The 26,936-nt window shown below is 46.7% G+C and overlaps 2 protein-coding genes across 5 annotated transcripts in view; both read left to right on the top strand.

The window, feature by feature from the left end:
* Positions 1-1,818: 1,818 nt before the first annotated feature.
* ccdc97 (coiled-coil domain containing 97) lies at positions 1,819-18,697 on the top strand. Its single transcript, XM_082964649.1, has 6 exons — positions 1,819-2,309; positions 4,028-4,192; positions 5,865-6,024; positions 10,326-10,601; positions 10,815-10,938; positions 18,397-18,697. Exons 1-6 carry the CDS (start codon positions 2,040-2,042, stop codon positions 18,557-18,559), a joined length of 1,158 nt encoding a protein of 385 aa, XP_082820775.1. The 5' UTR covers positions 1,819-2,039; the 3' UTR covers positions 18,560-18,697.
* A 7,760-nt stretch (positions 18,698-26,457) lies between these two features.
* znf598 (zinc finger protein 598) overlaps positions 26,458-26,936 on the top strand; it is a 55,166-nt gene continuing 54,687 nt past the window's right edge. For 2 of the 4 annotated variants that reach the window (XM_082964646.1, XM_082964647.1), the window contains exon 1: positions 26,458-26,928. In XM_082964646.1, the coding sequence (XP_082820772.1) occupies positions 26,758-26,928 (171 nt within the window). In that variant the 5' untranslated portion in view covers positions 26,458-26,757. The remainder of the gene's footprint in view (positions 26,929-26,936) is intronic. The other 2 variants (XM_082964648.1, XM_082964645.1) reach the window with 1 other exon arrangement.

Here is a 26,936-nt window from a genome sequence, read left to right as displayed (position 1 = left end):
ACATAGACCCATTATAAGGAGGGGTTATTAATACACATAGGCCCATTATAAGGAGGGGTTATTAATATACATAGACCCATTATAAGGAGGGGTTATTAATGCACATAGACCCATTTTAAGGAGGGGTTATTAATACACATAGACCCATTATAAGGAGGGGTTATTAATACACATAGACCCATTATAAGGAGGGGTTATTAATACACACTGACATAGATCCATTATAAGGAGGGGTTATTAATACACATAGACCCATTATAAGGAGGGGTTATTAATACACGCTGACATAGACCCATTATAAGGAGGGGTTATTAATACAGACTGACATAGACCCATTATAAGGAGGGGTTATTAATACACACTGACATAGACCCATTATAAGGAGGGGTTATTAATACACATAGACCCATTATAAGGAGGGGTTATTAATACACATAGACCCATTATAAGGAGGGGTTATTAATACACATAGACCCATTATAAGGAGGGGTTATTAATACACATAGACCCATTATAAGGAGGGTTATTAATACACATAGACCCATTATAAGGAGGGGTTATTAATATACACTGACATAGACCCATTATAAGGAGGGGTTATTAATACACACTGACATAGACCCATTATAAGGAGGGGTTATTAATACACACTGACATAGACCCATTATAAGGAGGGGTTATTAATACACACTGCATAGACCCATTATAAGGAGGGGTTATTAATACACACTGACATAGACCCATTATAATGAGGGGTTATTAATACACAGTATTAGATGCATAACTGAATGTATAGTATACAGTATTAGATGTATAACTGAATGTATAGTATACAGTATTAGATGTATAACTGAATGTATAGTATACAGTATTAGATGTATAACTGAATGTATAGTATACAGTATTAGATGTATAACTGAATGTATAGTATACAGTATTAGATGTATAACTGAATGTATAGTATACAGTATTAGATGTATAACTGAATGTATAGTATACAGTATTAGATCTATAACTGAATGTATAGTATACAGTATTAGATGTATAACTGAATGTATAGTATACAGTATAAGATCTATAACTGAATGTATAGTATACAGTATTAGACCTATAACTGAATGTATAGTATACAGTATTAGATGTATAACTGAATGTATAGTATACAGTATTAGATCTATAACTGAATGTATAGTATACAGTATTAGATCTATAACTGAATGTATAGTATACAGTATTAGATGTATAACTGAATGTATAGTATACAGTATTAGATCTATAACTGAATGTATAGTATACAGTATTAGATGTATAACTGAATGTATAGTATACAGTATTAGATGTATAACTGAATGTATAGTATACAGTATTAGATGTATAACTGAATGTATAGTATACAGTATTAGATGTATAACTGAATGTATAGTATACAGTATTATCTTAACTGAATGTATAGTATACAGTATTAGATGTATAACTGAATGTATAGTATACAGTATTAGATCTATAACTGAATGTATAGTATACAGTATTAGATCTATAACTGAATGTATAGTATACAGTATTAGATGTATAACTGAATGTATAGTATACAGTATAATATCTGTAACTGAATGTATAGTATACAGTATTAGATCTATAACTGAATGTATAGTATACAGTATTAGATCTATAACTGAATGTATAGTATACAGTATAATATCTGTCGTTTGTTAAAATATATATTCTTACACCTGTATGTTTGTTCTTTGTTAAATATGCATTTTAAATGTATCATTCAACTTCCGTATAGTTTAGTGGTAGGAACCTTTGATCTGCGTACCTTGGTAATCAGGGGACTGATAACAACGACGGACCAGGAAGCGACATTTTTTTTTCAAAATAACGAAGAAAATGCGAAAAGGTTTATAAACATGCAGTGAGAATTCTAATATTGTTTTTTTTCAACCAGTATTTATCAGATTAGTGTCGTTTCGCAAGAAAGAGGGGACCTTCCGTCTGTAACTAGGAAGTTACTAGGAAGGACCATAGAGGTGTCCGCAATGTGGGGGGAGATCGACCCTGGTCCCGAGTCCAGTCCGCCTGTCAGCGATGAACCGGTGGCCTGCAGACAGACCGACCACCGGGGACAATGGTTCGACCCCCGGCGACCACAGCCCGACCCCCGGAGACCACAGCCCGACCACCGGAGACCACAGCCCGACCCCCGGAGACCACAGCCCGACCCACAGCCCGGTCCCAGTGGAACCGAACCAGCTTCTAGCTGCTCTGTAACCGACAACACCGAGGAGGACGAGCCGCAGGACAACCAGGTGAGAAGCAGCAACAAGGAGAGAGAGATAGCGACGTAAAAAAAAACCAGATGTTACTAAAGATATTTGTATATGTGTAAACTAGCGAGCTACCAACCGGTGAAGGACAGGGAATTGGGTGTGTGTGTGTGTGTGTGTGTGTGTGTGTGTGTGTGTGTGTGTGTGTGTGTGTGTGTGTGTGTGTGTCTCTTCCCAGGCAGATCCCAGCGGTGTGTAGGCGGATCTCAGCGGTGTGTGTGTCTCTCCCCAGGCAGATCTCAGCGGTGTGTGTGTGTGTGTGTGTGTGTGTGTCTCTTCCCAGGCAGATCTCAGCGGTGTGTGTGTGTGTCTCTTCCCAGGCAGATCTCAGCGGTGTGTGTGTCTCTTCCCAGGCGGATCTCAGCGGTGTGTGTGTGTCTCTTCCCAGGCGGATCTCAGCGGTGTGTGTGTGTGTCTCTCCCCAGGCGGATCTCAGCGGTGTGTGTGTGTGTCTCTTCCCAGGCGGATCCCAGCGGTGTGTGTGTCTCTCCCCAGGCGGATCTCAGCGGTGTGTGTGTGTCTCTCCCCAGGCGGATCTCAGCGGTGTGTGTGTGTCTCTTCCCAGGCGGATCTCAGCGGTGTGTGTGTGTCTCTTCCCAGGCGGATCTCAGCAGTGTGTGTGTCTCTCCCCAGGCGGATCTCAGCGGTGTGTGTGTGTCTCTCCCCAGGCGGATCTCAGCGGTGTGTGTGTGTGTCTCTCCCCAGGCGGATCCCAGCGGTGTGTGTGTGTCTCTCCCCAGGCGGATCTCAGCGGTGTGTGTGTCTCTCCCCAGGCGGATCTCAGCGGTGTGTGTGTGTCTCTCCCCAGGCGGATCTCAGCGGTGTGTGTGTGTCTCTCCCCAGGCGGATCTCAGCGGTGTGTGTGTGTCTCTCCCCAGGCGGATCCCAGCGGTGTGTGTGTCTCTCCCCAGGCGGATCTCAGCGGTGTGTGTGTGTGTCTCTCCCCAGGCGGATCTCAGCGGTGTGTGTGTGTGTCTCTCCCCAGGCGGATCTCAGCGGTGTGTGTGTGTGTCTCTCCCCAGGCGGATCTCAGCGGTGTGTGTGTGTGTCTCTCCCCAGGCGGATCTCAGCGGTGTGTGTGTCTCTCCCCAGGCGGATCTCAGCGGTGTGTGTGTGTCTCTCCCCAGGCGGATCCCAGCGGTGTGTGTGTCTCTCCCCAGGCGGATCTCAGCGGTGTGTGTGTGTGTCTCTCCCCAGGCGGATCTCAGCGGTGTGTGTGTGTCTCTCCCCAGGCGGATCTCAGCGGTGTGTGTGTGTCTCTCCCCAGGCGGATCTCAGCGGTGTGTGTGTGTGTCTCTCCCCAGGCGGATCTCAGCGGTGTGTGTGTGTCTCTCCCCAGGCGGATCTCAGCGGTGTGTGTGTCTCTCCCCAGGCGGATCTCAGCGGTGTGTGTGTCTCTCCCCAGGCGGATCTCAGCGGTGTGTGTGTGTGCTCTCCCCAGGCGGATCTCAGCGGTGTGTGTGTGTGTCTCTCCCCAGGCGGATCTCAGCGGTGTGTGTGTGTCTCTCCCCAGGCGGATCTCAGCGGTGTGTGTGTGTCTCTCCCCAGGCGGATCTCAGCGGTGTGTGTGTGTGTGTCTCTCCCCAGGCGGATCTCAGCAGTGTGTGTGTGTGTCTCTCCCCAGGCGGATCTCAGCGGTGTGTGTGTGTGTGTCTCTCCCCAGGCGGATCTCAGCGGTGTGTGTGTGTGTCTCTCCCCAGGCGGATCTCAGCGGTGTGTGTGCCATGGTGGAGGTGGTGGCTGTGAGTGGTAGCCAGGTGAAGAGCCAGCAGGTAGGTGATGCAGAGCTGACCGTAGCCCAGCGGAGAGAGGAGCTGCTCGGACAGTACCGGACCAAACCCCTGGTGTTTCTGGAGCGATACCAGGTACCTCTCTGGGCTCAGTTTGGACTCCTCCTGATTAAATAAAACCTTAGAAAAGTTAAATATGTTTGAAATCTATTTTTCTAGACACATTTTTTTTTTTACACTTGTTGTTTTTTGGAGACACGAATGCTTTGCCATCTCGTTCACTTCCTGTATTCACACAGTATCTCTGTATCTGAAACTGGCCTGACTACGACTTGGTTTTATATAGAGGCTGGTATATGGCCTCTAACCCTCTCCCCCAGGGCCTCTAACCCTCTCCCCCAGGGCCTCTAACCTCTAACCCTCTCCCCCAGGGCCTCTAACCCTCTCCCCCAGGGCCTCTAACCCTCTCCCCCAGGGCCTCTAACCCTCTCCCCCAGGGCCTCTAACCCTCTCCCCCAGGGCCTCTAACCCTCTCCCCCAGGGCCTCTAACCCTCTCCCCAGGGCCTCTAACCTCTAACCCTCTCCCCCAGGGCCTCTAACCCTCTCCCCCAGGGCCTCTAACCCTCTCCCCCAGGGCCTCTAACCCTCTCCCCCAGGGCCTCTAACCCTCTCCCCCAGGGCCTCTAACCTCTAACCCTCTCCCCCAGGGCCTCTAACCCTCTCCCCCAGGGCCTCTAACCCTCTCCCCCAGGGCCTCTAACCCTCTCCCCCAGGGCCTCTAACCTCTAACCCTCTCCCCCAGGGCCTCTAACTTCTAACCCTCTCCCCCGGGCCTCTGACCTCTAACCCTCTCCCCAGGGACTCTAACTTCTAACCCTCTCCCCCGGGCCTCTGATCTCTAACCCTCTCCCCAGGGCCTCTAACCCTCTCCCCCAGGGCCTCTAACCCTCTCCCCCAGGGCCTCTAACCCTCTCCCCCAGGGCCTCTAACCCTCTCCCCCAGGGCCTCTAACCCTCTCCCCCAGGTCCTCTAACCTCTAACCTTCTCCTCCAGGGCCTCTAACCCTCTCCCCCAGGGCCTCTAACCTCTCTCCCCCAGGGCTTCTAACCCTCTCCCCCAGGGCCTCTAACCCTCTCCCCCAGGGCCTCTAACCTCTAACCCTCTCCCCCAGGGCCTCTAACCCTCTCCCCCAGGGCCTCTAACCCTCTCCCCCAGGGCCTCTAACCCTCTCCCCCAGGGCCTCTAACCTCTAACCCTCTCCCCCAGGGCCTCTAACCTCTAACCCTCTCCCCCAGGGCCTCTAACCCTCTCCCCCAGGGCCTCTAGCCTCTAACCCTCTCCCCCAGGGCCTCTAACCTCTAACCCTCTCCCCCAGGGCCTCTAACCCTCTCCCCCAGGGCCTCTGGGCCTCTAACCCTCTCCCCCAGGGCCTCTAACCCTCTCCCCCAGGGCCTCTAACCCTCTCCTCCAGGGCCTCTAACCCTCTCCTCCAGGGCCTCTAACCCTCTCCCCCAGGGCCTCTAACCCTCTCCCCCAGGGCCTCTAACCCTCTCCCCCAGGGCCTCTAACCCTCACCCCCAGGGCCTCTAACCCTCTCCCCCAGGGCCTCTAACCCTCTCCCCCAGGGCCTCTAACCTCTAACCCTCTCCCCCAGGGCCTCTAACCCTCTCCCCCAGGGCCTCTAACCTCTAACCCTCTCCCCCAGGGCCTCTAACCCTCTCCCCCAGGGCCTCTAACCTCTAACCCTCTCCCCCAGGGCCTCTAACCCTCTCCCCCAGGGCCTCTAACCTCTAACCTTTACCCCAGGCCCACCTGAAGCCTCAGCACCTGTCAGCGTTCTGCCATCTGATTTCTGACCCGCGGGCTCAGTACTACTGCCGTGAGGTGAGGAGGAGAGCAGCGGGACGATCCAACAGGACCCGCGTTCGCAACCAACGCTACGCCGCCCTCAGGGAGCTGCAGAGGGGTGAGCCTAGCAACCAATCACAGACCCTGGGACTCAGCCTAGCAACCAATCACAGACACCCTGGGACTCAGCCTAGCAACCAATCACAGACACCCTGGGACTCAGCCTAGCAACCAATCACAGACCCTGGTACTCAGCCTAGCAACCAATCACAGACACCCTGGTACTCAGCCTAGCAACCAATCACAGACCCTGGTACTCAGCCTAGCAACCAATCACAGACCCTGGTACTCAGCCTAGCAACCAATCACAGACCCTGGTACTCAGCCTAGCAACCAATCACAGACCCTGGTACTCAGCCTAGCAACCAATCACAGACCCTGGTACTCAGTCTAGCAACCAATCAGAGACCCTGGTACTCAGCCTAGCAACCAATCACAGACACCCTGGTACTCAGTCTAGCAACCAATCACAGACCCTGGTACTCAGCCTAGCAACCAATCACAGACCCTGGTACTCAGCCTAGCAACCAATCACAGACCCTGGTACTCAGTCTAGCAACCAATCACAGACCCTGGTACTCAGCCTAGCAACCAATCACAGACCCTGGTACTCAGTCTAGCAACCAATCACAGACCCTGGTACTCAGCCTAGCAACCAATCACAGCACCCTGGTACTCAGTCTAGCAACCAATCACAGACCCTGGTACTCAGTCTAAAGCAGCAATCACAGACCCTGGTACTCAGTCTAGCAACCAATCACAGACCCTGGTACTCAGTCTAGCAACCAATCACAGACCCTGGTACTCAGCCTAGCAACCAATCAGAGACCCTGGTACTCAGCCTAGCAACCAATCACAGACACCCTGGTACTCAGCCTAGCAACCAATCACAGACCCTGGTACTCAGTCTAGCAACCAATCAGAGACCCTGGTACTCAGCCTAGCAACCAATCACAGACACCCTGGTACTCAGCCTAGCAACCAATCACAGACCCTGGTACTCAGCCTAGCAACCAATCACAGACCCTGGTACTCAGTCTAGCAACCAATCACAGACCCTGGTACTCAGTCTAGCAACCAATCACAGACCCTGGTACTCAGCCTAGCAACCAATCACAGACCCTGGTACTCAGTCTTCAGCAACCAATCAGAGACCCTGGTACTCAGTCTTCAGCAACCAATCAGAGACCCTGGTACTCAGTCTTCAGCAACCAATCAGAGACCCTGGTACTCAGTCTTCAGCAACCAATCAGAGACCCTGGTACTCAGCCTAGCAACCAATCACAGACCCTGGTACTCAGCCTAGCAACCAATCACAGACACCCTGGTACTCAGCCTAGCAACCAATCACAGACACCCTGGTACTCAGTCTTCAGCAACCAATCACACACCCTGGTACTCAGTCTAGCAACCAATCACAGACCCTGGTACTCAGCCTAGCAACCAATCACAGACCCTGGTACTCAGCCTAGCAACCAATCACAGCACCCTGGTACTCAGTCTAGCAACCAATCACAGACCCTGGTACTCAGCCTAGCAACCAATCACAGACCCTGGTACTCAGCCTAGCAACCAATCACAGACCCTGGTACTCAGTCTTCAGCACCAATCACACACCCTGGTACTCAGTCTAGCAACCAATCACAGACCCTGGTACTCAGCCTAGCAACCAATCACAGATCCTGGTACTCAGTCTAGCAACCAATCACAGACCCTGGTACTCAGCCTAGCAACCAATCACAGACCCTGGTACTCAGCCTAGCAACCAATCACAGACCCTGGTACTCAGCCTAGCAACCAATCACAGACCCTGGTACTCAGCCTAGCAACCAATCACAGACCCTGGTACTCAGTCTTCAGCAACCAATCACAGACATCCCTGGTACTCAGTCTAGCAACCAATCACAGACCCTGGTACTCAGCCTAGCAACCAATCACAGACCCTGGTACTCAGCCTAGCAACCAATCACAGACCCTGGTACTCAGTCTAGCAACCAATCACGACGACCCTGGTACTCAGCCTAGCAACCAATCACAGACCCTGGTACTCAGCCTAGCAACCAATCAGAGACCCTGGTACTCAGTCTTCAGCACCAATCACAGACCCTGGTACTCAGCCTAGCAACCAATCAGAGACCCTGGTACTCAGCCTAGCAACCAATCACAGACCCTGGTACTCAGCCTAGCAACCAATCACAGACCCTGGTACTCAGTCTAGCAACCAATCAGAGACCCTGGTACTCAGCCTAGCAACCAATCAGAGACCCTGGTACTCAGTCTAGCAACCAATCAGAGACCCTGGTACTCAGCCTAGCAACCAATAACAGACACCCTGGTACTCAGTCTAGCAACCAATCAGAGACCCTGGTACTCAGTCTTCAGCACCAATCAGAGACCCTGGTACTCAGTCTTCAGCACCAATCAGAGACCCTGGTACTCAGGCTTCAGCAACCAATCAGAGACCCTGGTACTCAGTCTTCAGCACCAATCAGAGACCCTGGTACTCAGTCTTCAGCACCAATCAGAGACCCTGGTACTCAGTCTTCAGCACCAATCAGAGACCCTGGTACTCAGTCTTCAGCACCAATCAGAGACCCTGGTACTCAGGCTTCAGCAACCAATCAGAGACCCTGGTACTCAGTCTTCAGCAACCAATCAGAGACCCTGGTACTCAGTCTTCAGCACCAATCAGAGACCCTGGTACTCAGCCTCAGCAACCAATCAGAGACCCTGGTACTCAGGCAGTAGTGTCATAGTTGAGTTGAAGTGAAGACGCCTTAATAGATGATGACTCAAGTGAAAGACCCAGTAAAAATACTACTTGAGTAAAAGTCTAAAAGTGTTTGGTTTTAAATAGACTGAAGTATCAAAAGGTAAACGCAATTGCTAAAATATATATTTAAGTATTAAAAAAAAGTATAAATAATCAGATGAGAGGCAGTAGGGACGACCAGGGATGTTCTCTGTTTAGTGAGTCCTCCAGATCAGAGGCAGTAGGGACGACCAGGGATGTTCTCTGTTTAGTGAGTCCTCCAGATCAGAGGCAGTAGGGATGACCAGGGATGTTCTCTGTTTAGTGAGTCCTCCAGATCAGAGGCAGTAGGGATGACCAGGGATGTTCTCTGTTTAGTGAGTCCTCCAGATCACAGGCAGTAGGGATGACCCGGGATGTTCTCTGTTTAGTGAGTCCTCCAGATCAGAGGCAGTAGGGATGACCAGGGATGTTCTCTGTTTAGTGAGTCCTCCAGATCAGAGGCAGTAGGGACGACCAGGGATGTTCTCTGTTTAGTGAGTCCTCCAGATCAGAGGCAGTAGGGATGACCAGGGATGTTCTCTGTTTAGTGAGTCCTCCAGATCAGAGGCAGTAGGGATGACCAGGGATGTTCTCTGTTTAGTGAGTCCTCCAGATCAGAGGCAGTAGGGACGACCAGGGATGTTCTCTGTTTAGTGAGTCCTCCAGATCAGAGGCAGTAGGGACGACCAGGGATGTTCTCTGTTTAGTGAGTCCTCCAGATCAGAGGCAGTAGGGATCAAATCAAATTTCAAATCAAATGTATTTATATAGCCCTTCTTACATCAGCTGACATCTCAAAGTGCTGTACAGAAACCCAGCCTAAAACCCCAAACAGCAAGCAATGCAGGTGTAGAAGCACGGTGGCTAGGAAAAACTCCCTAGAAAGGCCAGAACCTAGGAAGAAACCTAGAGAGGAACCAGGCTATGAGGGGTGGCCAGTCCTCTTCTGGCTGTGCCGGGTGGAGAGGAACCAGGCTATGAGGGGTGGCCAGTCCTCTTCTGGCTGTGCCGGGTAGAGAGGAACCAGTCTATGAGGGGTGACCAGTCCTCTTCTGGCTGTGCCGGGTAGAGAGGAACCAGGCTATGAGGGGTGGCCAGTCCTCTTCTGGCTGTGCCAGGTGGAGATTATAACAGCACATGGCCAAGATGTTCAAATGTTCATAAATGACCAGCAGGGTCAAATAATAATAATCATAGTAGTTGTCGAGGGTGCAACAAGTCAGTAACACAAGAGTAAGTGTCAGTTGGCTTTTTCATAGCCGATCTTTGAGAGTATCTCTACCGCTCCTGCTGTCTCTAGAGAGTTGAAAACAGCAGGTCTGGGACAGGTAGTACGTCCGGTGAATAGGTCAGGGTTCCAATAGCCGCAGGCAGAACAGTTGAAACTGGAGCAGCAGCACGGCCAGGTGAACTGGGGACAGCAAGGAGTCATCAAGCCAGGTAGTCCTGAGGCATGGTCTTAGGGCTCAGGTCCTCCGAGAGAAAGACAGAAAGAGAGAAAGAGAGAATTAGAGAGAGCATATTTAAATTCACACATGTCTCTAACCCCCCCCCCCCCCCCCCAGAGGGCCAGTACTTCAGCGAGGACCAGATGAGAAGCCGGGAGCCCTTACTGTATGAGCAATACATCGGCCAATACCTGACTGAGGAGCAGCTGTTACGTCGCTCCCTCGAGGCCATGCAGGGAGAAGCAGGGGAGGAGCGGGGCCCGGGGGGAGCAGAGGGGGGACTGGCCCACCTCCTCCTCAACTCCTACCAGGAGAGACTGATCCAGAGTCGGATGCAGGAGGAGCAGGACAGGGAGGAGAACGCACTGGAGGAGGAAGAGGGAGAGGAAGAGGGTAAGACACACACAGCATCACCAGACGTGCGTTCAAACAAGGGAAGTAGTTTGACGACATTCACTACGGTTGGCTAACAGTTTGAGAAGGTAGTCAGCAGCGAAGGTAAGGGATTCTGATCACGTCTCTGTGTGTCTCACGGTACTGTGTGTGTGTGTGTGTGTGTGTGTGTGTGTGTGTGTGTGTGTGTGTGTGTGTGTGTGGTCCCTCCAGCTGGAGGGTTGGGGGCAGAGGGCTATGAACCATCACCCCAGGAGAAATCACTGCTCAGGGACGAGTTCATCACTCTGATGTACCAACGCTTCCTGGACGGACACGACAAAGACTTTAACTACAGGTTAGTAGCTGGCTGACTAAATTACTAACTGGGTAGACTAACTAAATTACTAACTGGGTAGACTAACTAAATTACTAACTGGGTAGACTAACTGGGTAGACTAACTGGGTAGACTAACTAAATTACTAACTGGGTAGACTAACTAAATTACTAACTGGGTAGACTAACTGGGTAGACTAACTGGGTAGACTAACTAAATTACTAACTGGGTAGACTAACTGGGTAGACTAACTGGGTAGACTAACTAAATTACTAACTGGGTAGACTAACTGGGTAGACTAACTAAATTACTAACTGGGTAGACTAACTGGGTAGACTAACTGGGTAGACTAACTAAATTACTAACTGGGTAGACTAACTGGGTAGACTAACTGGGTAGACTAACTGGGTAGACTAACTGGGTAGACTAACTAAATTACTAACTGGGTAGACTAACTGGGTAGACTAACTAAATTACTAACTGGGTAGACTAACTGGGTAGACTAACTGGGTAGACTAACTAAATTACTAACTGGGTAGACTAACTGGGTAGACTAACTGGGTAGCTAACTGGGTAGACTAACTGGGTAGACTAACTGAATGACTAACTGGGTAGACTAACTAAATTACTAACTGGGTAGACTAACTGGGTAGACTAACTAAATTACTAACTGGGTAGACTAACTGGGTAGACTAACTGGGTAGACTAACTGGGTAGACTAACTAAATTACTAACTGGGTAGACTAACTGGGTAGACTAACTAAATTACTAACTGGGTAGACTAACTAAATTACTAACTGGGTAGACTAACTGGGTAGACTAACTGGGTAGACTAACTAAATTACTAACTGGGTAGACTAACTAAATTACTAACTGGGTAGACTAACTGGGTAGACTAACTGGGTAGACTAACTAAATTACTAACTGGGTAGACTAACTAAATTACTAACTGGGTAGACTAACTGGGTAGACTAACTGGGTAGACTAACTAAATTACTAACTGGGTAGACTAACTGGGTAGACTAACTGGGTAGACTAACTAAATTACTAACTGGGTAGACTAACTGGGTAGACTAACTAAATTACTAACTGGGTAGACTAACTAAATTACTAACTGGGTAGACTAACTAAATTACTAACTGGGTAGACTAACTAAATTACTAACTGGGTAGACTAACTAAATTACTAACTGGGTAGACTAACTGGGTAGACTAACTGGGTAGACTAACTAAATTACTAACTGGGTAGACTAACTAAATTACTAACTGGGTAGACTAACTGGGTAGACTAACTGGGTAGACTAACAGGGTTGACTAACTGAATGACTAACAGGAATGACTACCTAAATGACTAACAGGGTTGACTAACTGAATGACTAACAGGGTTGACTACCTAAATTACTAACTGGGTAGACTAACTAAATGACTAACTGGGTTGACTAACTGGGTAGACTAACTAAATGACTAACAGGGTTGACTACCTAAATGACTAACAGGGTTGACTAACTGGGTAGACTGACTAAATTACTAACTGGGTAGACTAACTGGGTAGACTAACTGGGTAGACTAACTAAATTACTAACTGGGTAGACTAACTAAATTACTAACTGGGTAGACTAACTGAATGACTAACTGGGTTGACTAACTAAATGACTAACTGGGTTGACTAACTGGGTAGACTAACTAAATTACTAACTGGGTAGACTAACTAAATTACTAACTGGGTAGACTAACTGGGTAGACTAACTAAATGACTAACTGGGTAGACTAACTGGGTAGACTAACTAAATGACTAACTGGGTAGACTAACTAAATGACTAACTGGGTAGACTAACTAAATGACTAACTGGGTAGACTAACTGAATTACTAACTGGGTAGACTAACTAAATGACTAACAGGGTTGACTAACAGGGTTGACTAACTAAATGACTAACAAGGTTGACTAACTGGGTAGACTAACTAAATTACTAACTGGGTAGACTAACTGGGTAGACTAACTGGGTAGACTAACTGGGTAGACTAACTGGGTAGACTAACTGGGTAGACTAACTGGGTAGACTAACTAAATTACTAACTGGGTAGACTAACTAAATTACTAACTGGGTAGACTAACTGGGTAGACTAACTAAATTACTAACTGGGTAGACTAACTAAATTACTAACTGGGTAGACTAACTGGGTAGACTAACTGGGTAGACTAACTAAATTACTAACTGGGTAGACTAACTAAATTACTAACTGGGTAGACTAACTAAATTACTAACTGGGTAGACTAACTGGGTAGACTAACTAAATTACTAACTGGGTAGACTAACTAAATTACTAACTGGGTAGACTAACTGGGTAGACTAACTGGGTAGACTAACTGGGTAGACTAACTGGGTAGACTAACTAAATTACTAACTGGGTAGACTAACTGGGTAGACTAACTGGGTAGACTAACTGGGTAGACTAACTAAATTACTAACTGGGTAGACTAACTAAATTACTAACTGGGTAGACTAACTGGGTAGACTAACTGGGTAGACTAACTGGGTAGACTAACTAAATTACTAACTGGGTAGACTAACTGGGTAGACTAACTAAATTACTAACTGGGTAGACTAACTAAATTACTAACTGGGTAGACTAACTGGGTAGACTAACTAAATTACTAACTGGGTAGACTAACTAAATTACTAACTGGGTAGACTAACTGGGTAGACTAACTGGGTAGACTAACTAAATTACTAACTGGGTAGACTAACTAAATTACTAACTGGGTAGACTAACTGGGTAGACTAACTGGGTAGACTAACTGGGTAGACTAACTAAATTACTAACTGGGTAGACTAACTAAATTACTAACTGGGTAGACTAACTGGGTAGACTAACTGGGTAGACTAACTAGGTTGACTAACAGGGTTGACTACCTAAATGACTAACAGGGTTGACTAACAAGGGTTGACTAACTAAATGACTAACAGGGTTGACTACCTAAATGACTAACAGGGTTGACTACCTAAATGACTAACAGGGTTGACTAACAGGGTTGACTACCTAAATGACTAACAGGAATGACTACCTAAATGACTAACAGGAATGACTAACAGGGTTGACTACCTAAATGACTAACAGGGTTGACTAACAGGGTTGACTAACAGGATTGACTAACAGGGTTGACTAACTAGGGTTGACTAACAGGGTTGACTACCTAAATGACTAACAGGGTTGACTACCTAAATGACTAACAGGGTTGACTACCTAAATGACTAACAGGAATGACTACCTAAATGACTAACAGGAATGACTAACAGGGTTGACTACCTAAATGACTAACAGGGTTGACTACCTAAATGACTAACAGGGTTGACTACCTAAATGACTAACAGGGATGACTACCTAAATGACTAACAGGGTTGACTACCTAAATGACTAACAGGAATGACTACCTAAATGACTAACAGGAATGACTAACAGGGTTGACTACCTAAATGACTAACAGGGTTGACTACCTAAATGACTAACAGGGTTGACTACCTAAATGACTAACAGGGTTGACTACCTAAATGACTAACAGGGTTGACTACCTAAATGACTAACAGGAATGACTACCTAAATGACTAACAGGAATGACTAACAGGGTTGACTACCTAAATGACTAACAGGGTTGACTACCTAAATGACTAACAGGAATGACTAACAGGGTTGACTACCTAAATGACTAACAGGGTTGACTACCTAAATGACTAACAGGAATGAATGACTGATGAACCAACTACAGACTGAACTATTTTACCAGCTGTGTTGTGTTGCAGTGGACAGACTGAACTATTTTACCAGCTGTGTTGTGTTGCAGTGGACAGACTGAACTATTTTACCAGCTGTGTTGTGTTGCAGTGGACAGACTGAACTATTTTACCAGCTGTGTTGTGTTGCAGTGGACAGACTGAACTATTTTACCAGCTGTGTTGTGTTGCAGTGGACAGACTGAACTATTTTACCAGCTGTGTTGTGTTGCAGTGGACAGACTGAACTATTTTACCAGCTGTGTTGTGTTGACAGTGGACAGACTGAACTATTTTACCAGCTGTGTTGTGTTGCAGTGGACAGACTGAACTATTTTACCAGCTGTGTTGTGTTGCAGTGGACAGACTGAACTATTTTACCAGCTGTGTTGTGTTGCAGTGGACAGACTGAACTATTTTACCAGCTGTGTTGTGTTGACAGTGGACAGACTGAACTATTTTACCAGCTGTGTTGTGTTGACAGTGGACAGACTGAACTATTTTACCAGCTGTGTTGTGTTGCAGTGGACAGACTGAACTATTTTACCAGCTGTGTTGTGTTGACAGTGGACAGACTGAACTATTTTACCAGCTGTGATGTGTTGACAGTGGACAGACTGAACTATTTTACCAGCTGTGTTGTGTTGACAGTGGACAGACTGAACTATTTTACCAGCTGTGTTGTGTTGACAGTGGACAGACTGAACTATTTTACCAGCTGTGTTGCAGTGAAGTGGACAGACTGAACTATTTTACCAGCTGTGTTGCAGTGGACAGACTGAACTATTTTACCAGCTGTGTTGTGTTGACAGTGGACAGACTGAACTATTTTACCAGCTGTGTTGTGTTGACAGTGGACAGACTGAACTATTTTACCAGCTGTGTTGTGTTGCAGTGGACAGACTGAACTATTTTACCAGCTGTGTTGTGTTGACAGTGGACAGACTGAACTATTTTACCAGCTGTGTCGTGTTGCAGTGGACAGACTGAACTATTTTACCAGCTGTTTTGTGTTGACAGTGGACAGACTGAACTATTTTACCAGCTGTGTTGTGCTGCAGTGGACAGACTGAACTATTTTACCAGCTGTGTTGTGTTGCAGTGGACAGACTGAACTATTTTACCAGCTGTGTTGTGTTGCAGTGGACAGACTGAACTATTTTACCAGCTGTGTTGTGTTGCAGTGGACAGACTGAACTATTTTACCAGCTGTGTTGTGTTGCAGTGGACAGACTGAACTATTTTACCAGCTGTGTTGTGTTGCAGTGGACAGACTGAACTATTTTACCAGCTGTGTTGTGTTGACAGTGGACAGACTGAACTATTTTACCAGCTGTGTTGTGTTGACAGTGGACAGACTGAACTATTTTACCAGCTGTGTTGTGTTGACAGTGGACAGACTGAACTATTTTACCAGCTGTGTTGTGTTGACAGTGGACAGACTGAACTATTTTACCAGCTGTGTTGTGTTGCAGTGGACAGACTGAACTATTTTACCAGCTGTGTTGTGTTGACAGTGGACAGACTGAACTATTTTACCAGCTGTGTTGTGTTGCAGTGGACAGACTGAACTATTTTACCAGCTGTGTTGTGTTGCAGTGGACAGACTGAACTATTTTACCAGCTGTGTTGTGTTGACAGTGGACAGACTGAACTATTTTACCAGCTGTGTTGTGTTGACAGTGGACAGACTGAACTATTTTACCAGCTGTGTTGTGTTGCAGTGGACAGACTGAACTATTTTACCAGCTGTGTTGTGTTGACAGTGGACAGACTGAACTATTTTACCAGCTGTGTTGTGTTGCAGTGGACAGACTGAACTATTTTACCAGCTGTGTTGTGTTGACAGTGGACAGACTGAACTATTTTACCAGCTGTGTTGTGCTGCAGTGGACAGACTGAACTATTTTACCAGCTGTGTTGTGTTGCAGTGGACAGACTGAACTATTTTACCAGCTGTGTTGTGTTGCAGTGGACAGACTGAACTATTTTACCAGCTGTGTTGTGTTGCAGTGGACAGACTGAACTATTTTACCAGCTGTGTTGTGTTGACAGTGGACAGACTGAACTATTTTACCAGCTGTGTTGTGTTGCAGTGGACAGACTGAACTATTTTACCAGCTGTGTTGTGTTGCAGTGGACAGACTGAACTATTTTACCAGCTGTGTTGTGTTGACAGTGGACAGACTGAACTATTTTACCAGCTGTGTTGTGTTGCAGTGGACAGACTCTGTGTTGTGTTGCAGTGGACAGACTGAACTATTTTACCAGCTGTGTTGTGTTGCAGTGGACAGACTGAACTATTTTACCAGCTGTGTTGTGTTGCAGTGGACAGACTGAACTATTTTACCAGCTGTGTTGTGTTGCAGTGGACAGACTGAACTATTTTACCAGTTGTGTTGCAGTGGACAGACTGAACTATTTTACCAGCTGTGTTGTGTTGCAGTGGACAGACTGAACTATTTTACCAGCTGTGTTGTGTTGCAGTGGACAGACTGAACTATTTTACCAGCTGTGTTGCAGTGGACAGACTGAACTATTTTACCAGCTGTGTTGTGTTGACAGTGGACAGACTGAACTATTTTACCAGCTGTGTTGTGTTGACAGTGGACAGACTGAACTATTTTACCAGCTGTGTTGTGTTGACAGTGGACAGACTGAACTATTTTACCAGCTGTGTTGTGTTGACAGTGGACAGACTGAACTATTTTACCAGCTGTGTTGTGTTGACAGTGGACAGACTGAACTATTTTACCAGCTGTGTTGCAGTGGACAGACTGAACTATTTTACCAGCTGTGTTGTGTTGACAGTGGACAGACTGAACTATTTTACCAGCTGTGTCGTGTTGCAGTGGACAGACTGAACTATTTTACCAGCTGTGTTGTGTTGACAGTGGACAGACTGAACTATTTTACCAGCTGTGTTGTGCTGCAGTGGACAGACTGAACTATTTTACCAGCTGTGTTGTGTTGCAGTGGACAGACTGAACTATTTTACCAGCTGTGTTGTGTTGCAGTGGACAGACTGAACTATTTTACCAGCTGTGTTGTGTTGCAGTGGACAGACTGAACTATTTTACCAGCTGTGTTGTGTTGCAGTGGACAGACTGAACTATTTTACCAGCTGTGTTGTGTTGCAGTGGACAGACTGAACTATTTTACCAGCTGTGTTGTGTTGCAGTGGACAGACTGAACTATTTTACCAGCTGTGTTGTGTTGCAGTGGACAGACTGAACTATTTTACCAGCTGTGTTGTGTTGCAGTGGACAGACTGAACTATTTTACCAGTTGTGTTGCAGTGGACAGACTGAACTATTTTACCAGCTGTGTTGTGTTGCAGTGGACAGACTGAACTATTTTACCAGCTGTGTTGTGTTGCAGTGGACAGACTGAACTATTTTACCAGCTGTGTTGCAGTGGACAGACTGAACTATTTTACCAGCTGTGTTGTGTTGACAGTGGACAGACTGAACTATTTTACCAGCTGTGTTGTGTTGACAGTGGACAGACTGAACTATTTTACCAGCTGTGTTGTGTTGACAGTGGACAGACTGAACTATTTTACCAGCTGTGTTGTGTTGACAGTGGACAGACTGAACTATTTTACCAGCTGTGTTGTGTTGACAGTGGACAGACTGAACTATTTTACCAGCTGTGTTGTGTTGACAGTGGACAGACTGAACTATTTTACCAGCTGTGTTGTGTTGACAGTGAAGTGGATGGGAACCCCGACTTCGACAACCTGGACATCGTCAACAGAGATGCAGAGGAGAAGTACTTCGATGAGGATGAAGATGAGGAGGATGAGGAGGAGGAGGAAGAGGAGGAGGATGAGGAGGAAGAGGAGGAGATGACTGTAGTTATGATGTCATGACAGCAGCTGTCATTTGGACTGTAAAATACGATAACTTCTGTAATAACTAAACTGTCATGTTTCTAGTCTTTCTGTTCCCGTCACATTCATGTAATATTCAGTTTGTATGGATGGCAATAAATCGTGTATGTTTACCTACGTTGTTAGTCAGTTTAACTAGTTCCTAACTAGTTCCTAACTAGTTCCCTAGTTCTTGTTTGGACCCTGCTGACAACACTGGCCACTGAAGTATTTCTGAATGAGTCAGAGAGCTGATTTGTAACTGGGTCAGAGAGCTGATTGTAACTGAGTCAGAGAGCTGATTGTAACTGAGTCAGAGAGCTGATTGTAACTGAGTCAGAGAGCTGATTGTAACTGAGTCAGAGAGCTGATTGTAACTGAGTCAGAGAGCTGATTTGTAACTGAGTCAGAGAGCTGATTGTAACTGAGTCAGAGAGCTGATTGTAACTGAGTCAGAGAGCTGATTGTAACTGAGTCAGAGAGCTGATTGTAACTGAGTCAGAGAGCTGATTGTAACTGAGTCAGAGAGCTGATTGTAACTGAGTCAGCGACTGATTTCTGAATGAGTCAGAGAGCTGATTGTAACTGAGTCAGAGAGCTGATTGTAACTGAGTCAGAGAGCTGATTGTAACTGAGTCAGAGAGCTGATTGTAACTGAGTCAGCGAGCTGATTGTAACTGAGTCAGAGAGCTGATTGTAACTGAGTCAGCGACTCAATGAAGAGTTAGTATTTCTGAATGAGGCAGAGAGCTGATTGTAACTGAGTCAGAGAGCTGATTTGTAACTGAGTCAGAGAGCTGATTTGTAACTGAGTCAGAGAGCTGATTGTAACTGAGTCAGCGACTCAATGAAGAGTTAGTATTTCTGAATGAGTCAGAGAGCTGATTTGTAACTGAGTCAGAGAGCTGATTGTAACTGAGTCAGAGAGCTGATTTGTAACTGAGTCAGCGACTCAATGAAGAGTTAGTATTTCTGAATGAGTCAGAGAGCTGATTTGTAACTGAGTCAGAGAGCTGATTGTAACTAAGTCAGAGAGCTGATTGTAACTGAGTCAGAGAGCTGATTGTAACTGAGTCAGCGACTCAATGAAGAGTTAGTATTTCTGAATGAGTCAGAGAGCTGATTGTAACTGAGTCAGAGAGCTGATTCTAACTGAGTCAGCGACTCAATGAAGAGTTAGTATTTCTGAATGAGTCAGAGCTGATTGTAACTGAGTCAGAGAGCTGATTGTAACTGAGTCAGAGAGCTGATTGTAACTGAGTCAGAGAGCTGATTGTAACTGAGTCAGCGACTCAAATGAAGAGTTAGTATTTCTGAATGAGTCAGAGAGCTGATTGTAACTGAGTCAGAGAGCTGATTGTAACTGAGTCAGCGACTCAAATGAAGAGTTAGTATTTCTGAATGAGTCAGAGCTGATTGTAACTGAGTCAGAGAGCTGATTGTAACTGAGTCAGAGAGCTGATTGTAACTGAGTCAGAGAGCTGATTGTAACTGAGTCAGTGACTCAAATGAAGAGTTAGTATTTCTGAATGAGTCAGAGAGCTGATTGTAACTGAGTCAGCGACTCAAATGAAGAGTTAGTATTTCTGAATGAGTCAGAGAGCTGATTGTAACTGAGTCAGAGAGCTGATTGTAACTGAGTCAGAGAGCTGATTGTAACTGAGTCAGCGACTCAAATGAAGAGTCAGTATTTCTGAATAAGTCAGAGAGCTGATTGTAACTGAGTCAGCGACTCAAATGAAGAGTTAGTATTTCTGAATGAGTCAGAGAGCTGATTGTAACTGAGTCAGCGACTCAAATGAAGAGTTAGTATTTCTGAATGAGTCAGAGAGCTGATTGTAACTGAGTCAGAGAGCTGATTGTAACTGAGTCAGAGAGCTGATTTGTAACTGAGTCACCGACTCAAATGAAGAGTTAGTATTTCTGAGTGAGTCAGAGAGCTGATTGTAACTGAGTCAGAGAGCTGATTGTAACTGAGTCAGAGAGCTGATTGTAACTGAGTCAGAGAGCTGATTGTAACTGAGTCACCGACTCAAATGAAGAGTTAGTATTTCTGAATGAGTCAGAGAGCTGATTGTAACTGAGTCAGAGAGCTGATTTGTAACTGAGTCAGCGACTCAGTATTTCTGAATGAGTCAGAGAGCTGATTGTAACTGAGTCAGAGAGCTGATTGTAACTGAGTCAGCGACTCAGTATTTCTGAATGAGTCAGAGAGCTGATTGTAGTATTTCACAGGGCTGAAAACAGGTGGAAATTGTGTTCCAGGAGTGAAATCTGTTACATTTTTATTTCCGAGGGATTTTTTTCCCCGTTTCCATTAATGGCGGAGAACACATTCAGGGATTCAAATTCAACTCGCAAATGAATCCAATAAATGAACAGGGCTCATGATTTCCCCGCCCGCGTAATACCGCTCATTATGATTCTGGCCAGACCAGTCTTCGTTTCAACCAATAAGGCACGAGGGGGGGGGGTGTGATATATGGCCAATATACCACGGCTAAGGGTTGTTCTTGGGCACGACGCAACGCTGAGTGCCTGGACACATCCCTTAGCCGTGGTATATTGGCCATATATCACAAACCCTCCAAGGTGCCTTATTGCTTTGATAAAACCGGTTATCAATGTCAATTAGAACAGTACAAAATACATGGTGTGCCACGGCTTTCAGCCAATCAGCATCCAGGAGCCAAACGAGCCGGGTTTATAATGGGCAGATTCGACGATGATGCTGCTGAGGTAAAAGGCCCGTCACGCCGTCAGGCGAAAGCAGGGAGGAGGGAGTAGCACCCTTCTCAAAATCAAAACCGTAATCTGTGCTGCTCTGTCATTTTGTCAACGATGCAACAGAAACATCTCTTTCCCTTTTCAATTTAATGTTTGAATTGTGTTTTCATTGGGAAGGTAGATAGTGTTTTTATCAACAACAACAACAACAAACAAAAAAAATGACTGGAATGAATTTTCAAAAAAAAATCACTGAAGCTGGAGTTTGGGTTTAGTGGGACTATAATGTCTTCATCAACAGGACAATGACCCAACACACTTACCGGGCTGGTTAAGGGATATTTGTCCAAGAAGGAGAGTGATGGAGTGCTGCATCAGATGACCACTATCCCCCCCTGATCTCAACCCAATTGAGACGGTTTGGGATGAGTTGGTTCCGCAGAGTGAAGGAAAAGCAGCCAACAAGTGCTCAGCATATGTGGGAACTCCTTTGTTTAACCAGGTTAGGCTAGTTGAGAACAAGTCCTTTTATTTAACCAGGTTAGGCTAGTAGAGAACAAGTCCTTTATTTAACCAGGTAGGCTAGTTGAGAACAAGTCCTTTATTTAACCAGGTTAGGCCAGTTGAGAACAAGTCCTTTATTTAACCAGGTAGGCCAGTTGAGAACAAGTCCTTTATTTAACCAGGTAGGCTAGTTGAGAACAAGTCCTTTATTTAACCAGGTTAGGCCAGTTGAGAACAAGTCCTTTATTTAACCAGGTTAGGCTAGTAGAGAACAAGTTCTCATTTACAACTGCGACCTGGCCAAGATAAAGCAACATTACTCGCCCTAACCTTTTATTTATTTAATATATATATATATATATTATTCTTAATTCCGTTCTGTTACTTCTAGATGTGTGTGTATTGTTGTGTATTGTTAGATACTACTGCACTGTTGGAGCTAGAAACACAAGCATTTAACCCTCTCCCCCAGGGCCTCTAACCCTCTCCCCCAGGGCCTCTAACCCTCTCCCCCAGGGCCTCTAGCCTCTAACCTTCTCCTCCAGGGCCTCTAACCCTCTCCCCCAGGGCCTCTAACCCTCTCCCCCAGGGCCTCTAACCTCTAACTTTGTGTGTATTGTTAGATACTACTGCACTGTTGGAGCTGAACACAAGCATTTCGCTACACCAGCAATAACATCTGTTAAACAGGTGTATGTGACAAATAACATTTGATTTTATTTTTTTTAATAAAACGAGAATAAAGCGGCAATGGTACAGTTTGTCCATTTTGAGAGGCTGTAGCCAAAATAATCAAGATTAAGATTAAGATTAAGATTCAGCTCAATAAATCTGTTGTTTATTTGGACATTTTTTTTTTGTCTTAAGAGATCTTAGTTGCGTAATTTTACATCTAACTAAGATATTTGGTAAAGTATTTTTTTAAATAAAACATTTTGAATGGAAACAAGTCGTCTCTCAGTTACAATTACAGACTTTATTGAAGAATCCCCACTGGTGACCCAATCACCGACGAAGGGGCTTCGGCTCTTAACTCTGGCTCTAGAGTAATGTGGACCCTCTGGCTTGCATCTAGAGTAATGTGGACCCTCTGGCTTCCCTCTAGAGTAATGTGGACCCTCTGGCTTCCCTCTAGAGTAATGTGGACCCTCTGGCTTCCCTCTAGAGTAATGTGGACCCTCTGGCTTCCCTCTAGAGTAATGTGGATTCCCTCTGGCTTCCCTCTAGAGTAATGTGGACCCTCTGGCTTCCCTCTAGAGTAATGTGGACCCTCTGGCTTCCCTCTAGAGTAATGTGGACCCTCTGGCTTCCCTCTAGAGTAATGTGTTCCCTCTGGCTTCCCTCTAGAGTAATGTGGACCCTCTGGCTTCCCTCTAGAGTAATGTGTTCCCTCTGGCTTGCCCTCTAGAGTAATGTGGACCCTCTGGCTTCCCTCTAGAGTAATGTGGACCCTCTGGCTTCCCTCTAGAGTAATGTGTTCCCTCTGGCTTCCCTCTAGAGTAATGTGGACCCTCTGGCTTCCCTCTAGAGTAATGTGGACCCTCTGGCTTCCCTCTAGAGTAATGTGGACCCTCTGGCTTCCCTCTAGAGTAATGTGGTTCCCTCTGGCTTCCCTCTAGAGTAATGTGGACCCTCTGGCTTCCCTCTAGAGTAATGTGTTCCCTCTGGCTTCCCTCTAGAGTAATGTGGACCCTCTGGCTTCCCTCTAGAGTAATGTGTTCCCTCTGGCTTCCCTCTAGAGTAATGTGGACCCTCTGGCTTCCCTCTAGAGTAATGTGGACCCTCTGGCTTCCCTCTAGAGTAATGTGGACCCTCTGGCTTCCCTCTAGAGTAATGTGGACCCTCTGGCTTCCCTCTAGAGTAATGTGGACCCTCTGGCTTCCCTCTAGAGTAATGTGTTCCCTCTGGCTTCCCTCTAGAGTAATGTGGACCCTCTGGCTTCCCTCTAGAGTAATGTGTTCCCTCTGGCTTCCCTCTAGAGTAATGTGGCCCTCTGGCTTCCCTCTAGAGTAATGTGGACCCTCTGGCTTCCCTCTAGAGTAATGTGGACCCTCTGGCTTCCCTCTAGAGTAATGTGGACCCTCTGGCTTCCCTCTAGAGTAATGTGTTCCCTCTGGCTTCCCTCTAGAGTAATGTGTTCCCTCTGGCTTCCCTCTAGAGTAATGTGGACCCTCTGGCTTCCCTCTAGAGTAATGTGGACCCTCTGGCTTCCCTCTAGAGTAATGTGTTCCCTCTGGCTTCCCTCTAGAGTAATGTGTTCCCTCTGGCTTGCCTCTAGAGTAATGTGGACCCTCTGGCTTCCCTCTAGAGTAATGTGGACCCTCTGGCTTCCCTCTAGAGTAATGTGGACCCTCTGGCTTCCCTCTAGAGTAATGTGTTCCCTCTGGCTTCCCTCTAGAGTAATGTGGACCCTCTGGCTTCCCTCTAGAGTAATGTGCCTCGGCCTCTAGAGTAATGTGCCCTCTGGCTTCCCTCTAGAGTAATGTGTTCCCTCTGGCTTCCCTCTAGAGTAATGTGGACCCTCTGGCTTCCCTCTAGAGTAATGTGTTCCCTCTGGCTTCCCTCTAGAGTAATGTGGACCCTCTGGCTTCCCTCTAGAGTAATGTGGACCCTCTGGCTTCCCTCTAGAGTAATGTGTTCCCTCTGGCTTCCCTCTAGAGTAATGTGGCCCTCTGGCTTCCCTCTAGAGTAATGTGGACCCTCTGGCTTCCCTCTAGAGTAATGTGGTCCCTCTGGCTTCCCTCTAGAGTAATGTGGACCCTCTGGCTTCCCTCTAGAGTAATGTGGACCCTCTGGCTTCCCTCTAGAGTAATGTGGACCCTCTGGCTTCCCTCTAGAGTAATGTGTTCCCTCTGGCTTCCCTCTAGAGTAATGTGGACCCTCTGGCTTCCCTCTAGAGTAATGTGGACCCTCTGGCTTCCCTCTAGAGTAATGTGGACCCTCTGGCTTCCCTCTAGAGTAATGTGTTCCCTCTGGCTTCCCTCTAGAGTAATGTGTTCCCTCTGGCTTCCCTCTAGAGTAATGTGGACCCTCTGGCTTCCCTCTAGAGTAATGTGGACCCTCTGGCTTCCCTCTAGAGTAATGTGTTCCCTCTGGCTTCCCTCTAGAGTAATGTGGTCCCTCTGGCTTCCCTCTAGAGTAATGTGTTCCCTCTGGCTTCCCTCTAGAGTAATGTGGACCCTCTGGCTTCCCTCTAGAGTAATGTGTTCCCTCTGGCTTCCCTCTAGAGTAATGTGGACCCTCTGGCTTCCCTCTAGAGTAATGTGGACCCTCTGGCTTCCCTCTAGAGTAATGTGGACCCTCTGGCTTCCCTCTAGAGTAATGTGGCTTCCCTCTGGCTTCCCTCTAGAGTAATGTGGACCCTCTGGCTTCCCTCTAGAGTAATGTGGACCCTCTGGCTTCCCTCTAGAGTAATGTGGACCCTCTGGCTTCCCTCTAGAGTAATGTGTTCCCTCTGGCTTCCCTCTAGAGTAATGTGGACCCTCTGGCTTCCCTCTAGAGTAATGTGGACCCTCTGGCTTCCCTCTAGAGTAATGTGGATTCCCTCTGGCTTCCCTCTAGAGTAATGTGGACCCTCTGGCTTCCCTCTAGAGTAATGTGGACCCTCTGGCTTCCCTCTAGAGTAATGTGTTCCCTCTGGCTTCCCTCTAGAGTAATGTGTTCCCTCTGGCTTGCCTCTAGAGTAATGTGTTCCCTCTGGCTTCCCTCTAGAGTAATGTGGACCCTCTGGCTTCCCTCTAGAGTAATGTGGCTTCCCTCTGGCTTCCCTCTAGAGTAATGTGGACCCTCTGGCTTCCCTCTAGAGTAATGTGTTCCCTCTGGCTTCCCTCTAGAGTAATGTGGACCCTCTGGCTTCCCTCTAGAGTAATGTGGACCCTCTGGCTTCCCTCTAGAGTAATGTGTTCCCTCTGGCTTCCCTCTAGAGTAATGTGGACCCTCTGGCTTCCCTCTAGAGTAATGTGGACCCTCTGGCTTCCCTCTAGAGTAATGTGTTCCCTCTGGCTTCCCTCTAGAGTAATGTAGACCCTCTGGCTTCCCTCTAGAGTAATGTGGACCCTCTGGCTTCCCTCTAGAGTAATGTGGCTTCCCTCTGGCTTCCCTCTAGAGTAATGTGGCTTCCCTCTGGCTTCCCTCTAGAGTAATGTGGACCCTCTGGCTTCCCTCTAGAGTAATGTGTTCCCTCTGGCTTCCCTCTAGAGTAATGTAGACCCTCTGGCTTCCCTCTAGAGTAATGTGGCTTCCCTCTAGAGTAATGTGGCTTCCCCCTGGCTTCCCTCTAGAGTAATGTGGACCCTCTGGCTTCCCTCTAGAGTAATGTGGCTTCCCTCTGGCTTGCCTCTAGAGTAATGTGTTCCCTCTGGCTTCCCTCTAGAGTAATGTGTTCCCTCTGGCTTCCCTCTAGAGTAATGTGGACCCGAACAGCCGGAAAACTCACACCAAAATCCAAAACGAAACAAAATGTCTTCATAATATATGAACTCTACCGGCCGGGTAGCATGTGGACACCTTAACCCTTTTAGCAAAATTAAAATAATAAAAATAATGAATCTCTAATCTAACTAACGTTAGCCACAACAAATTGTAATTCGTAACATATGAAATAGATGATGGACACGCCACAAACGAATACATACCATCCTAAATGTAATGCGTCCCTGAGACAGGCATGTGGAGATGTGAAGAGGACCAGCCCGTGTCGCGGTATATAGGGATAGACGAAGCACACTGTCATTGAAATACAGACAAGCCGTGAAACAGACTATCCTTATAGCTTATACACCAGTAAAACCTCAGCATTGACGAGTGACTTTAGGACTTCCGTGTCATTACACAAACAAGACCTGCCTCTTCCTTTAAAAACTTAAACAGCCGCTGTTTAGCCACCCAGCTCCTTCCTAACGTCTACGATTTCAACCGGAAAAAAAACCAAAATATAAATCCCGTTTTTTATTTTTTAAAACTTTACCATGGAGTCAACATCTAACAACTACGAGAGGAACTGTGTTCTGTGTTGTCAGGAGCTGGATATTTTTGCTCTGGGAAAATGCGATCACCCGGTGTGTTACCGCTGTTCCACCAAAATGAGGGTGTTGTGCGACCAGAAGTACTGCGCCGTCTGCCGGGAGGAGCTCGACAAGGTACGGCC

This window comes from Salmo salar, chromosome 18 (assembly GCF_965601325.2).
Source record: "Salmo salar chromosome 18, fSalSal1, whole genome shotgun sequence".
NCBI classification, from domain to species: Eukaryota; Metazoa; Chordata; class Actinopteri; order Salmoniformes; family Salmonidae; genus Salmo; species Salmo salar.
This window is presented reverse-complemented; position numbering and strand designations above follow the sequence as displayed.